This window comes from Alligator mississippiensis, chromosome 4, assembly GCF_030867095.1.
Source record: "Alligator mississippiensis isolate rAllMis1 chromosome 4, rAllMis1, whole genome shotgun sequence".
Lineage (NCBI taxonomy): Eukaryota > Metazoa > Chordata > Crocodylia > Alligatoridae > Alligator > Alligator mississippiensis.
The window spans coordinates 212,787,245-212,801,365 of record NC_081827.1 but is presented as its reverse complement, the minus strand read 5'-3'; the positions used below and the strand labels follow the sequence as shown (position 1 = coordinate 212,801,365).

Genomic DNA, 14,121 nt, shown 5'->3' with positions numbered 1-14,121 from the left:
ATACATATCACAAGAGGAACAGACTAAAAAGTGCTGAAATACAGTCACAACTACATATAAATGAATGTTGATATCCAAGTTTTTTCTATTGACTACAGATTTTAAATGGGATAAATACACCTCATTTAATAACTCTCATATACCAAGTCTAACAACCTTGCTGGTAAGCAATCGGTATAACAACTTGCAACCTTTCCCAATGTCCCTCAAGTAGCTTTTGTTTTGAGAATAAGGTTTGTCAATTTGAAAATAACTAAGCTGGGTTTCCCTTTATTTTTGGAGATCCTCTTTGCCATTGGTAGGCTCAAAACAAGGGAACCTGTTGTATATTATGGATCCAGATATACAACACCTTAGTCTGAAACTTCTAAGAAAAAAAAACCCAGGGAAGAAGGAAGAAATTTTAGCCAGATCCAAAGGTTCCCTGATGCTCTGTTGCTCAGAACATAAAGCAATTGTAGACTAATTCCAAACATGTTACCATTCAGAAGAAAACAGAGGTTTTTTGGTGTAGTTTTGTGTAAAGTGTAGAGTTTTTTTGTGGGTTTTGTGTTTTTTTTTTTTGCATTAAACCCTTTCTGTGATGGACAGAATGGGTCCTGCCATCTGGAATTATGTAAGGACAAACTCAATACTGGAATCACAAGATACTAGATGAAGAAAACCTATTTCTTTTCAAATTATATCCCAAATTGTGCATTTCAAACATTAGTAGTAAAGACTAACTCTTACTATATATTAAACCAAAAAAATCTATGTAATCAGCAACTGTAATTATAAGCACATCTGGAAGAAAAGTTTTGTTTGGGCATATGCAAACAGATATTATGCCTTGCTTTTCAAATTCCTTAGGGTGGGGAGGGACGGGACAGGGATGGTGAATGTGTTTTAAAATTAATTATGTAGAAATCAAACCACTACCACATATCCACACCATACAGTCATTTACACAAAAGTTTATATTACAGAAATAAACAAGGACATATTTTAGCCACTTAAAAAGGAGAAGGGGGAGCTGCTACTCAGAAATGCACATCAGCTGTCGCTACTACATCAGCATGATGCTTCAGCCATAGAAGTTAGCTAAATGGTGTTAACTTTGACCCTGAATGAAACAGTGATGGAGCAATCTGGCCCCATTTGTAGCACTACAGAATCATGCAGACATAACAGTTGCATCATAAGCAGCTTCTATTAGTATCTTTTGGTATCAATACAATTGTTACATCTGCCTGTACGGCCAACATTATTTTGAGCTTCTATTTAGACTTTAAGGCTAAGTAGAGACATTTGGGGATGTTAGGGGCAGGTTAAATTGATCCTAGACGGCTACCTGATATCAGGTAAGTCAGGATTGGGGTGGAGGCGTGAGAGTGCAGGGCTGGCATAACCCACTGGGGGGAGGTCCCCTCCCAGTAAACCTACACCCCCACCAGGACTTACTTGCTCAGCTCCAGCAGCAATTAACACTGATAAAAGCGGCTGCACCCAGAATGGCTTGTGGGATGGGGGTTGAGAGGGCTGGCTAGTTGGGGGAAGGAATGAAAAGAGCAGCCAGGGCTGCACAGGGGAAGTGTAAGTGTACAGAAGTTCCATATACTGGTTTGATTTAAATCAAATAAATTTGACACTACATAGGCCAGGAGAAGCCCAGATCGCCTAATGAAGGACTACCAAGCTTTTGGGGGGCAAGCTGAAGGAGACAGGGGCACAGGTGGTCTTCTCTTCTGTCCTTACCGTGAGCGGATGTGGATAACACCATGAGACCTGCATCAGGGAGGTCAACTTGCAGCTTCGGAAATGGTGTCTCAAGGCAGGCTTTGGTTTTTTGGACCGCAACCCATACTTCAGAACAAGAGACATACTCAGGTGGGATGGGCTTCACCTCTCCCCCCAAAGGTAAGTGTGTTCTCTTTCAGGTTGGTTGATCTCCTCCGACGGGCTTTAAACTAGGCTCATTGGGGGAAGGGGAGGATGAGTATGGAGGGAGCCACAGAACACTGAACCAAGAGACACTCACAAGAACAGCCCAGCCAAGACATGCAACAAGCACAAGAAGTACCCAGGTAAGAGACAGGGGCCAGAATAGTCCTGGGGCGGGGTGCATACACCCTCAGGAGGCCTTAAATGTGTCTGCACTAATGCTCGTAGTATGGGGAACAAACAGGAGGAACTTGCCCTCCTGCTAGTTAACACAAACCCAGACACAGTGGGGCTCACTGAAACTTGGTGGGATCCAACGCATGACTAGGTGACAAACCTCAAGGGCTACAGGCTGTGCAGGCAGGATAGAACAGGGAGGAAAGGTGGGGGTGTGGTGCTCTACATCAAAGAACATTACACATCCATGGCAAACAGCACTGGGTCAGAGGAGGGGCATACTGAAGTGCTCTGGGTCAGAATACAAGGGAGTCGGGGGGGGGGAGGGACTTAACGGTGGGGGTCTATTACAGGCCACCCAACCAGGGGGAAGAGCTGGACAGGGAATTCTCAGGTCAGCTTGCAAAGGCAGTTAAGTCAAGGGACGTGGTCATCATGGGTCACCTAGACTATCCGGACATTTGCTGGAAAGAACAGTCAGCCAGGTCTGACCACTCACGTAGGTTCCTAGTTGAGTTACAGGACCTCCATCTAACCCAGGAGGTGCACAGTCCCACCAGGGGAAATGCACTGTTGGACCTGGTCCTGGCCACAGGCAATGATCTGGTGAGGGGACGGCAAGTTCTCAACCACCTGGGCGATAGTGATCATTGCCTGCTGGAATTCACCATCCAGTGCAGGGTGGCAAAGGCCTGCAGCAAGGCAGCAGCCCTGGACTTCAGGAGGGCGGATTTCAATGAGCTAAGGAGACTAGTCGGAGGCACTGAAGTCCTGGAGAGAAGGGGAGTTGGGAGTCTAAGACAAGTGGTCATTCCTTAAGGAGACAATCCTCCAAGCTCAAAGGATGACAATCCCAACGTGGATCAAAGGGGGCAGGAGTGCTCAAAAGCCCCCATGGCTCACCAAAAGCATCCAGAGAAATCTCAAAGCTAAAAAGGAGGCATACACCCAATGGAAGGGAGGGGCCATCACCAAGGAGGATTATACCTCCATTGCTCGAGATTGTAGGGGGGCTGTTAGGAAGGCTAAGGCAGACACGGAACTCAGACTAGCGAGCGGATCAAAGATAACAATAAGTCCTTTATTAAATACATAGTAGGTAAAAAGAAGGTACCAGGTAACGTGAGGCCTCTGCAGGACACGCTTGGGAATGTGGTGGTTGCACCAGATGACAAAGCTAACATCTTTAACAAATTCTTTGCCCCCATTTTTCTGAGCAGGACCGGGACATCCCCACCACTGGGATCCCAGACAGACCCAGGGTCAGGGAGGACCTAGTCAGGGAACTTCTGGTGGGACTAGAAGTGTTCAAATCAGCAGGTCCTGATGATCTCTGCCCCAGAGTGCTGAGGGAATTGGCAGAGGTCATTGCGGGACCCCTAGCACTGCTTTACAAGCACTCTTGGTGCTCTGGCCAGGTGCTAGAAGACTGGAAAAGGGCCAATGTGGTCCCCATTTTCAAAAAAGGGAGGAAGGAGGATCCAGGAAACTATAGGCCCATTAGTCTTACCTTGGTCTTGGAAAAGCTCTTTGAGAAAATTATCCAGGTGCACATCTGCGACGGACTAGAAGGGGAGATTATGCTTACGGGCAATCAACATGGGTTCATTAGAGGCAGGTTCTATCAGACCAACCTGGTTGCCTTCTATGACCAGGTCACAGAATCCTTGGACACAGGTGTCGCAGTGGATGTAATCTTTCTGGACTTTAAGAAGGCCTTCGACCCTGTCTCTCACCCCATTCTCACTAAAAAATTAGGCGAGTTGTGTCAATGCCTACACAGTCAGATGGGTCACAAATTGGCTGGAGGGCCGCACCCAGAGAGTGGTGGTAGACGGGTCATTTTTAACTTGGAGGGACGTGGGCAGTGGGGTTCCACAGGGCTTGGTCCTCGGGCCTGCACTGTTCAACATCATCAGTGACTTGGATGAGGGGGTGAAAAGCACTTTGTTCAAAATTGCGGTTGACACTAAGATGTGGGGAGAAATGGGCATGCTAGAAGAGAGGGACAGGCTACAACTAGATCTGGAAAGGTTACAGAGGTGGGCAGATGAGAATAGGATGGGTTTCAATACTGACAAGTGCAGGGTACTGCACCTGGGGAGGAAAAACCAGCAGCATACCTACAGGCTGGGGAACTCCCTTCTCATCAGTGCAGAGGCAGAAAAGGATCTTGGAGTCATTATTGATTCCAAGATGAACGTGGGCCACCAATGTGGGGACACGGTCCGGAAGGCTAACCGCACCTTGTCCCTGCATCCACAGATGCATCATAAGCAGGCCCAGGGAGATGATCCTCCCCCTCTACGTGAAATTGATCAGGCCGCAGTTGGAGTACTGTGTCCGGTTCTGGGTGCCGCACTTCAAGAGGGATGTGGACAGCACTGAGAAGGTCCAGAGGAGGGCCATTCACATGATCAGGGGCAGCAGGGCAGACCCTATGAGGAGAGGTTATGGGACCTGAACCTGTTCAGCCTCCACAAGAGAAGGCTGAGAGGGGATCTGGTGGCTGTCTATAAACTTGCCAAGGGGGACCAGCAGGCAATGGGAGAGTCCCTGTTCCCCCAACCACTACCGGGAGTAATAAGGAATAACAGCCAAAAGTTGACAGAGTAGATTCAAGCTAGTCATCAGGAGGCACTAATTCACAGTCAGGGCGGCTAGGACCTGGAACCAACTTCCAAGGGAAGTGGTGCTCGCTCCTACCCTGGGGGTCTTCAAAAGGAGGCTACATAAATCACCTAGCCAGGGTCATTTGAACACAGCATTCTTTCCTGCCCAAGACAGGGAGTCAGATTTGATGATCTGCTCAGGTCCCTACCGACCCTACTAACTATGAAACTGGGTTCATCTTAAACCGGGTTCTTCAATTTTTAGACTGGTTTGTGTGCATGGCACTTCTGTACAGTTACAGTTTTAGACTGATTGCCAGTCACCGAGACTGGGTCTTTAAGTATAAGGCTGGCACTGAGATAAGCTAAGTTTAAATTGGGCAGCCATTTTGAACCTGATTTAAGCTCCCCAAATGTCTGTACTTAGCCTAACAGTGGCATTTCAGGACAATAATACTAATTTTTAAAACTAAAATTTTTGGAACATACTTGCTAAAATTTGAACTTAATTACTTGTTTTCTTTTGTTAAAAAGAACAGATTTTGTCCTTAAAAGTTCTTGAAAAGTCCACTATATAGTGGGACAGATTTATTAGCAGGCACTTATCAATGTAGGTTACTTCCAGTAAATAAGAACTTTTGTACTGCATGCTGAAAACGAAGAGATTTGTAGAGGTCAAACTTACAGAAGAGGGGGCGGAATGTGAATGTGAATTCTGAGGAGAACGGATTGCAGGAGGAATGCCTCTTACTGGACTGGAGCCATTCCCCCCTTGGTACTGAGAAAGAAATATGTTAGAGTTAGTGAATATCCTTAACAAAGTACATAAACTTACTTAATAAATGATATAATTTAGACAAATATAACACTTGTAACTTAAACTGTGTAGGTCGAAAATAATCGACTTTTACAGAAAGTAATAAAATGTGTTGTTTATTAGTATTACTAAACATAAGAAGTTAGGAGCAAGTGTAGGAAAACTATTCTACATATATTTTTTATTTATAACTGAAGGTTTTTTCAAAGCATCTTCTGAAGTGCACGAGAAAACTAAACATTTTAAAACTATCCATTCCTTTCCTGTTTTGACTCCAGCAAGGTCAAGAGAACATCCCACTGTTCATTTTAGATCTCATAAATAGAATTTTGTATTATTTTTTTATAGATCATCATAAATATTCCCTCCCTCAAAGACCAAATCCCCATCCATTCTAGTAATCATCATTAAAAAATTGCAAGCACACAGTATTGTCAAGACTTGAATGTTTGACATAAATAAAGGCAGGTTACTGAATATAATGATAACTATAAAGGCTGAAGACTATTTCTTACATTTATGTTTGCAGGTTTATTAACTTAATATGGTATTGTCTACTGTTGTTTGCAACATTACAGAAATAAAGCACAAAACTTACTTCAAAATAGTCACTAATTTTGTGACCACGTCCCCCAATATTTTTTCCTGAAATTTAGAAGGGGAAAAAGAGAGAGAGAGAGATTAAATGACAACATACAGTGCTATAATTACCACACAACTGAATAATGCACATAATCTCTATTAGGCAAGTAAATATGATTAATCCTTTTAAAAAAAAAAAAAACAACAAATGTGTAACTAGGCACAGAGGTTCTGACCTATTCAATGCACGTAAAAAGCCTCAAGCAAAGAAGTCAGAAATATAATCAGTTCTCCTGGCTCCCAGTCCAGTACCTTTGCAACAAGTCCATCCCCTTTTAGACTATCAGTGCATCTGATGCTGACAGGCCTGAAATTTGGTTCCAAGAGCCTCCCCTCTCCAGATTCCCGAGCCAACGATTTCACAGTATGTCAAATAAACTAGTTAGCCTACACTATGTTCCTTCTGAGAGGAATTTTGGGAGAGAGATCAGATTATGAATCTGCCTGAGAAGGCAAAAACAATGAGAATGATAAGCATGACTAGCAATACCAACCTCAGAACAAAACGAAAAATAATTAACCACCAACCCTTAGGGGGTTGTGACATGGGAAAAAGAAAAAAATGGAGTAAGGGTCTGAACAGAGGGGAAGAAGGAATATCATTTAACTGAACAGATGGTATTGCTTTCTCCCTTTTAAGTCAGCGTACATTTGCAAGCCACAGTGAAATTCAAATTATGGCACTCAAGCCCATACCAGAAGTGGGGTCATGAGTCTGGATGTGCTGTCGTCCATGCAAAAAAGGTACGTTAAATAATAACTGCAGAAAACCACAGGCTATGAAGAGAGACTGTCTGGAGCAGGCACATGGTTCACTGTCATACACATACATATAAGTACCAGAGGATCTCTTTTACACCTTGGTAAGAGAACAGAAGCTGGGAAAGAAACTCTCCTTATAAAAGGTGAATAGATGAAACTACTTTAATAAGGAAGCAGAGAAAAGTACAAATTATAAAGTTCTCCTTAGGGAACAAAGTAGTATTGATTGCAAACAAATGCTATAAATTCTGTCCCAAGTTGTTGACTGCTACAAAAGAACACTCTCAAAGAAAGTATGTTAAGAGGCACCAAAGCAGAGAGCATCACTGATTTCTCCAAAGACACTTTAAAACATGGGCCTAAATAAGCCCTAAGACATGCCTCACTATTTTTTTTTAACCTGCAATGGAAGCTACAGCAGTCTAACACGTGGAAGCTACAGCAGTGAAGGGTAAGAGAAGAAACCTGGAAGAAGCCTCATAGCTCTTTTCCTCTACTGTTCTGGACATTTTAGATAGTTCTAGTGGGAGTGCTCTGATGGGAACAGAAGCCCTTCTTAAAAAAAAAAGAAAAGGGGGGGCGGGCAAAAAAGGAGGACCCAGGGAATTACAGACCAGTTGGCCTCACACCTCAATACCTGGGAAGTTATTGGAGCATATCCTAAGAAAGACATTTGCAAGCACCTGGTGGATCACAAGGAGCCGGCATGGATTTATTATGAAAAACAAATGTCAATAAAACAATCTTCTTTGACAAAGTAAGTATTTGGGTGGATGAAGGGAATACTGTGGATACAGTGCATCTGGACTGCATCAAAGCATTTGACAAAATCCCACATAACCTTCTCATAAACAAATTGGAGAAATGTGGGTTGGATAAAACTACTGGTGAAGAGATAACTGGCTCAATATCTAAAAGCAAAGAGTAATTATTAATGGGTCTATATCAGAATGGCAGGAGGTTTTGAGGGGAATCCCACAGGCTCTGTTCTGGGCCTGGTGCTGATCAACATGTTTATTAACGATTTGGATGCTGGCATAGAAAGCTTCTTGAGCAAGTCTGCAAGCAACATGAAGCTGGGAAAGACTGCGAAGACTAGAGGATGTGAGCACAATTCAGAAGGTTCTCAAGACAGATTGGAAAGCTGGGCTAGAGCTAACAGGATGAAGTTCAATGTGGACAAATACAAGCTGTTACACCTCAGAAAAAATCATTAAAAACATTAATATAAAAGAGGTGACAACACCTAACTGGATGACGGCACTACAGAAAAGGATCTGGGAGTCTTGGTAGATCACAGACTCAATACAAGTCTGCAGTCACGCAAAAGGCAAATGTGGTTTTGGTCTGCAACAATAGTAACATTCAGTGTAAGACACTGGAGGTGACAGTGTCTCTACTCAGCACAGGTTAGGTCTCATCTGAAATACTGTGCGCAGTTCTGGGCTCCACATTTTAAAAAGGACGTGGAAAAGTAAAAGAGGGTACAGAGGTGGGTAAAGATGATAAAGAACTTGGAATGCAAGTTATAGGAGGAGAGTCTGAAGGAGCTAGGCATGTTCAGCTTCCAGAAAAGTTGCTTAAGGGACATGATAGCAGTCTTCAAATACCTGCCAGGAACAGGGAAAGCATCTTTTCTCTCTTGCTGCAGAGAGGAGGATGTGGACCAATAGCTTGAAGTTGCAGCAAAGTACATTTAGACTGGATATCAGAAAACTTCTTCGCTGTTAGAACAGTGAGGCAGTGGAATAGACTGCCTAGGGAAGTGGTACACTCTCCATCACTGGAGGTGTTCTTGCTTTACTTGTGGCAGGCTAGGGTGTTAGGTTTGTCTATCAGGGTTGATGGTAGTTTTATGCAGGGTTTAGATTACGGATTGTATAGAATGGTTTGGATAGGGATGATCCTGCCTTAAGCAGGGGGTTAGACTAGATGACCTCTGGAGGTCCCTTCCAGCTCTACTTCTCTATGATTCTATGACATGGCAAATATCAGGTTATATTTTCCAATTCCCTCTGCCAAGAAGCTGTTGGTCAGAATTCTCTTTACCATCATCCAACATACTGAAGTGCCTGAACTTGAGCCCTAAAACTAGTCCTTCACTACAAGATATTGCTACTTTCATCAATGAAAGGAAGACACTGGAAAAAAAGTGCCTGAAACATGCTTATCTTTTGCTCTTCCATGGTTCTCACTGCTGGGCACCAGAAGATAACTAGTTGCTGTCATTGTGGAATCAAGCTACAGAAAAAAAAACTTTGGGAAGATACACACGGATTTGTACTTGCAACAGACTATACACAAGATGTCTCAAGCATGAACCTCCTATATGCTTTTGTTCCTTAATTTACAATAAGTGCTACTATAAAGGTGCATCTGTCCTGCAACTATTACAGAACCCACTTTAATCACCACACTATGGTAGACAGATGCCTGATTATAAACACTATCTAACTTGTTACAACCAGCACAAAGTAGTATCCTGAATGATATTCCCTCCTCCCATCATTAAATGCACACAATTTATATCATATATTAGAAGCAAAATGGTTTCCTTAAAAGTTGTAAGAAACCAGGAAAATTAAAATGATGAATAAAAGGAGGAATCGGAAAAAACTTACTTTAAACTAATCTGTTCGTATCTGCACACAATGGCATGACATATTCATCTCAGCTGTATTGTAACAAACACGTTGAGAGAGAACCTTGTGGTGACCAGCCTAACACATTAACTGAACCCAGCTTAAATTGACTTATTCTTCCATTAACTAAAGCTCAGAGTTTTTGGAACATACTGAATCCATAATTGTGAAATCCTAATTAAGCAGGCACACTTTTACTCAAGTGGTTTAGTAAATTCTTGCACATTCTTTGGTTAAATTTCCCTTCCCTTAAATTTATCTACACCCTATTCATCATGGTTCGAGCAAAAACAGTTTTAAACAATTGCAGCATTTCATACCTTTCTCCATCTCCACCCCTCCCCTCTAGATTCAGCTTCAGCTTCTAGGGGGAGGAGGGCAGGGGGGAGTTAAGAAGAACATTTACATGCATGAAAGGGGGACACCCTTTCATGTAAAGTTCCATCTTATCTGTCATCAGCTGAAAAGCTTTAAAGCTTTTTTTTTTGGATGAAATCATCCAAAAAGGAGAGCAGAATGAGGGTTGTCCCTTGGCTTCTAATACATACAGAAGACCAGAAAAAAATATCCTAAATAAACACTATGGCTGCTTACAGATGTGGGGGGAGAGGGAATGTGGGAAATCACCAGTACTTTACTTTCATCTCCTGTGCCCCCGCACCGAGTGCAGCACATGTCCAAAAGAAGCATCACATTACTTTGACCCACCTCACCCAATGCCTGTACAGATTATGTGCTTCACCAGGGCTTTTTGGTGCTTTTATCTAATAGCCGATTGAATCAGCTTTAGAAAAAAAAGTGTCAAAAAGCCCTGATGAGGTGTCCAATCTATACAGATGCTGGCGAGCTGGGTCAAACTAAAGTGTTTCCTATTCCGGTAAAGTGCTGGGTTTGGAGTTTTTTTCATGCATGTCAGCAGCCTATGTTATAAAGTAAAGACAGAACAGACTTATGTTTCTAAAGACAACATTCAGAAAATGACACTTCCCTATACATAGTCATTATGATATGGTTAACACAGCACAGTATAAAAAAAGATAGAGTAAATTTGCATAAATATCTTAACTTTAAACACCTGACTTTTTAATGGTGTTATCATCATACATAGTTATCATAATTAGTGGCAAAACTATCCATCCTATAAATCGGCATGATAAACAGTTGAGTTGTGTTAGCATTTCCAAAAATATGTTAATAACCATAGTTTTTCCTTATGGCTTCTAACCAGAATGAATAGCATAAATTAAAATGGACTTTTTCACTCTTTTTCATTAGCCTTTTTAGGGATTTTTACATATGTATTTCCAAGCACTGACCAGTTTCTTTCAGAAACTGAAGATAGAAGATCCTGAAATAGATGAGGAGTCAGATGTTGCACTGTAAAAAGTCCTTGCCAACATGTTATAGAAACACAAGAGTTGGCAGATTCCCAAACTGAACTCCTGAACCAAATACAAGAAGACGGTCTGGTGTTAAGCAACATTTGAAAGTACTTTTCCAATATCTAGCCCTAAATGTGGGGTTTTGTTTAGTAATCCAGTCAAATGCTGTAACAATCCTATCCATTACTAACAATACCACCTTTGAACCCTGGATTCACTAAATCTGAATTAGCATGTTGGCTGGCTGCAGAATTCTTCCCATCTATGAATAAAGTCAGTCTTACTTCTTCCTGATTTTTGAGTGGAGATGCGCTTTGATTCTCAAAAAGTTGACTGTCTTGGCCATAAATTGAGGAATGTCTGACATCAGTGTTGTGTCCGATTCCAATGTAGTAAGAATCGCAGAAGCAACATTTTGTAGAACATTATGAGAGTTCTGCAGATGAACCCAGAAAACATTTCTTGTCAAAAAGTGTCATTCACTTTTAATTATATTAACATCTTCATTTATCACCATTTCTTGATGACCTGCTTTCTTTTTCTAAATGCATTTTAAAGTGACATCACATTTCCCAGTCTTACTTTTCTAGAAAGTTTCCACTTAACTTTTCTATCCTTCCTATGTTTTTCTTCTTAAAGATCGCGGCTATAACAGATGTAGCTTTTGCATGTTTTATAAACTTATTTTGTGCTTTTATAGGACTTTCCCAGCATGCCCAACTTCAGGGAATCATTAAGAGGCAGGTTTAGGCCTTCAGAGACATGCTTTAGTGTAGTAAAATGTAGACGTTTTCCTTTATGATGTCCCATTCTGCTTTCATTTTAGTGTCAGTCACCGGAGCAAATACTTCCCCATTTTCCAATCTTCTCTAGTACTTCTATATTTCACTACTCATTTGCCCTGAAGTTTCTCCTGATTCAATGTTCTTGTAAAAAACTGGTTGAGGTGTTTTATCACAAAGTTTATGAACCCTTGGCTTGTACAGTCGTCCACCCATCTTTAAATACTGCCAGACGAAGCAATTCATTTAAACTTTTCTTGGACAATTTGCATTATGTGTTCAATATTATGACTGCAGACAAATCTTGCTGAAAGAGCATTTGCTGGGTAATTCATACGATAGTCTTAATTTACATGGTTGCTTTCATTGTTCTTGCAAGAGGTTGGTCAGTTTTGTGTATCAACATTCAGGTGCCATCTTGTCTATAAAGCTTGGAATCGTTAAATACAGGAGACTGTACATAGAAGCCTGTTTAAACATATGAGTCTGTTTTCTTGACAACTAAATAGTTGAACACATTCAATCCAGAACAGAAACCACATCGGTTCCACATTATTGCATCTTTATTAACCCATTCTTAGTCAGTTTCCTTGAAGAGTGGCAGTTAGCATGAACATGCCTCCCCCTCCTTCGGTACTCATATGTCCTGTGACCTCATGAAGAGGCTAGCTCTGCATGAATAACATTTAAACAGCTACTCAACCCTTTCTATGGTTCCCCCATCATCCCGGCTCCGTGTTCTTGAACTCAAGAGGACTACAAACGAAAAAATGCCATCTGGGCACCAGCAAGCAGACCCATCCCTAGTCCCCAAAACTTTGTTAGTACAACTGAGAGAACTGTAATAGGTGACAGAAGAGCAAGTACCTGGCTTTAATTTAGAAATCATGTTAGGGGTGGCGGGGAGGAAAGAGAGGAGCACTGATAGGTAGTTGAGTTCCTGGGCCACACTGCAGTGACTGCTGCAGGGACTAAACATGTGGCAAGAGGCAATGAATGGACTGTGTGATGTGTTCCCTTCAAAAAACTCCCAATACTTCCCCAACAACACTGTTTTCCCTGATGACAACACCCCTCCCCTTTTTTTTCATAGATTTCACAGACATTAGGGGCTGGAAGGGACCTCATGAGATCATTGAGTTCAGTCCCCACACCATAGGCAGGAAGTCAGCTGGGATCAAGTGACTCCAGCAAGAAACATATCCACCTGTCTGTTTGAAAGAGTCCAGAGTAGGTGCTTGCACCACCTCTGGGGGGAGTTTGTTCCAGACCCTGGACACTTGCACCATAAAGAACTTTTTTCTTATGCCCCTGTTGTCCCTTGGGGAGCTCTGGTGATCCCAGGTCCTGGTGCACCCCTCTTAGGTAATTGTAGGGTGCCACCAAGTCCCCCTTGAGCCTTCTCTTCTCCAGACTGAACTGTCCCAAGTCCCTCAGCCTTTCCTTGTACAGCCCTCCCTCTAAGCCTTGGATCATACGAGTGGCTCTCCTCTGTGCTCTCTCAAGCTTCTCCACATCCTTCCTGAAGTGGGGGGCCCAATACTGGACACAGTACACCAGCTGCAGTCTCACCAGGGCCAAGTAAAGTGGGAGGACCAATGTAAACAATCCCTAAAACTTCCTCAGGAAACAAATTTGTGCAAATGGCCTTTTTGTACTTCTTCATGCACTACAGTATATCCATGCCATGACCTTTCCACAGTTCCCCCTTGGATATCTACCTATATACCACTGAGGTATGCCTAGTGGGCCTGCAGTTGCTCAGATTAGTTCCTTAAATGAAATACCTATCTTTGCTCTGCTCCAATTATAAAGTACCATCCTAATTTGATAAAATGTATTTGCTACCAAATTGTGCACACCAGTTCTTTCAGGAGTCTGAAATGGAGATTATCTGGTTCTTCTAGTGCCACTGGTATAAAAAGTTTTTGTGGGATTTTTGCTATTACGTTGTTTATGCTACAAAATGTCTAAATTTTTCACTTTTGCCACCACTGATCAATCCTATGCCTGACAAGATTGATGGGAGTACTAGAAGAACAACAGTGGGAGACTTTCCCAAGTTATTTTTTCATTAAAATGAGCTTTGCAAAACAACTATGAGTTAAGACAGAGAGGAATAATTTAAGAAAGAGAAGGACTTTTAGTCAGGCTGTTTAAGGCATTGGCTTTTTTATGCTAGTATATTATTGCCAGGCAAAGTCTATCTGAATTATTCTCTATATGCAGGGGCTTCAGACTCAATTGGGGGACCTCAAACTGAATCCAGACTGCAGGGCTCCTTGCTAGTGGAATTCAGCCTAGGGTAGGAGGCAGCTGCTACCACTGTGGCAGGTCCAGCAGGAGTGAAGGGTCTGACTGTAGTGACAGGTCTGGAGGCAG

General features: G+C 42.3%; 1 protein-coding gene across 1 annotated transcript in view; it reads right to left on the bottom strand.

Moving 5' to 3' along the window:
* Window positions 1–14,121, bottom strand: part of TLK1 (tousled like kinase 1) — a 136,005-nt gene that overhangs the window by 39,635 nt on the left and 82,249 nt on the right. The window contains exons 5-6 of the mRNA XM_006265296.4: window positions 6,128–6,174; window positions 5,398–5,490 (exon numbers count right to left, since the gene is read on the bottom strand). Of these exons, the coding sequence (XP_006265358.1) occupies window positions 5,398–5,490; window positions 6,128–6,174 (140 nt within the window). The remainder of the gene's footprint in view (window positions 1–5,397; window positions 5,491–6,127; window positions 6,175–14,121) is intronic.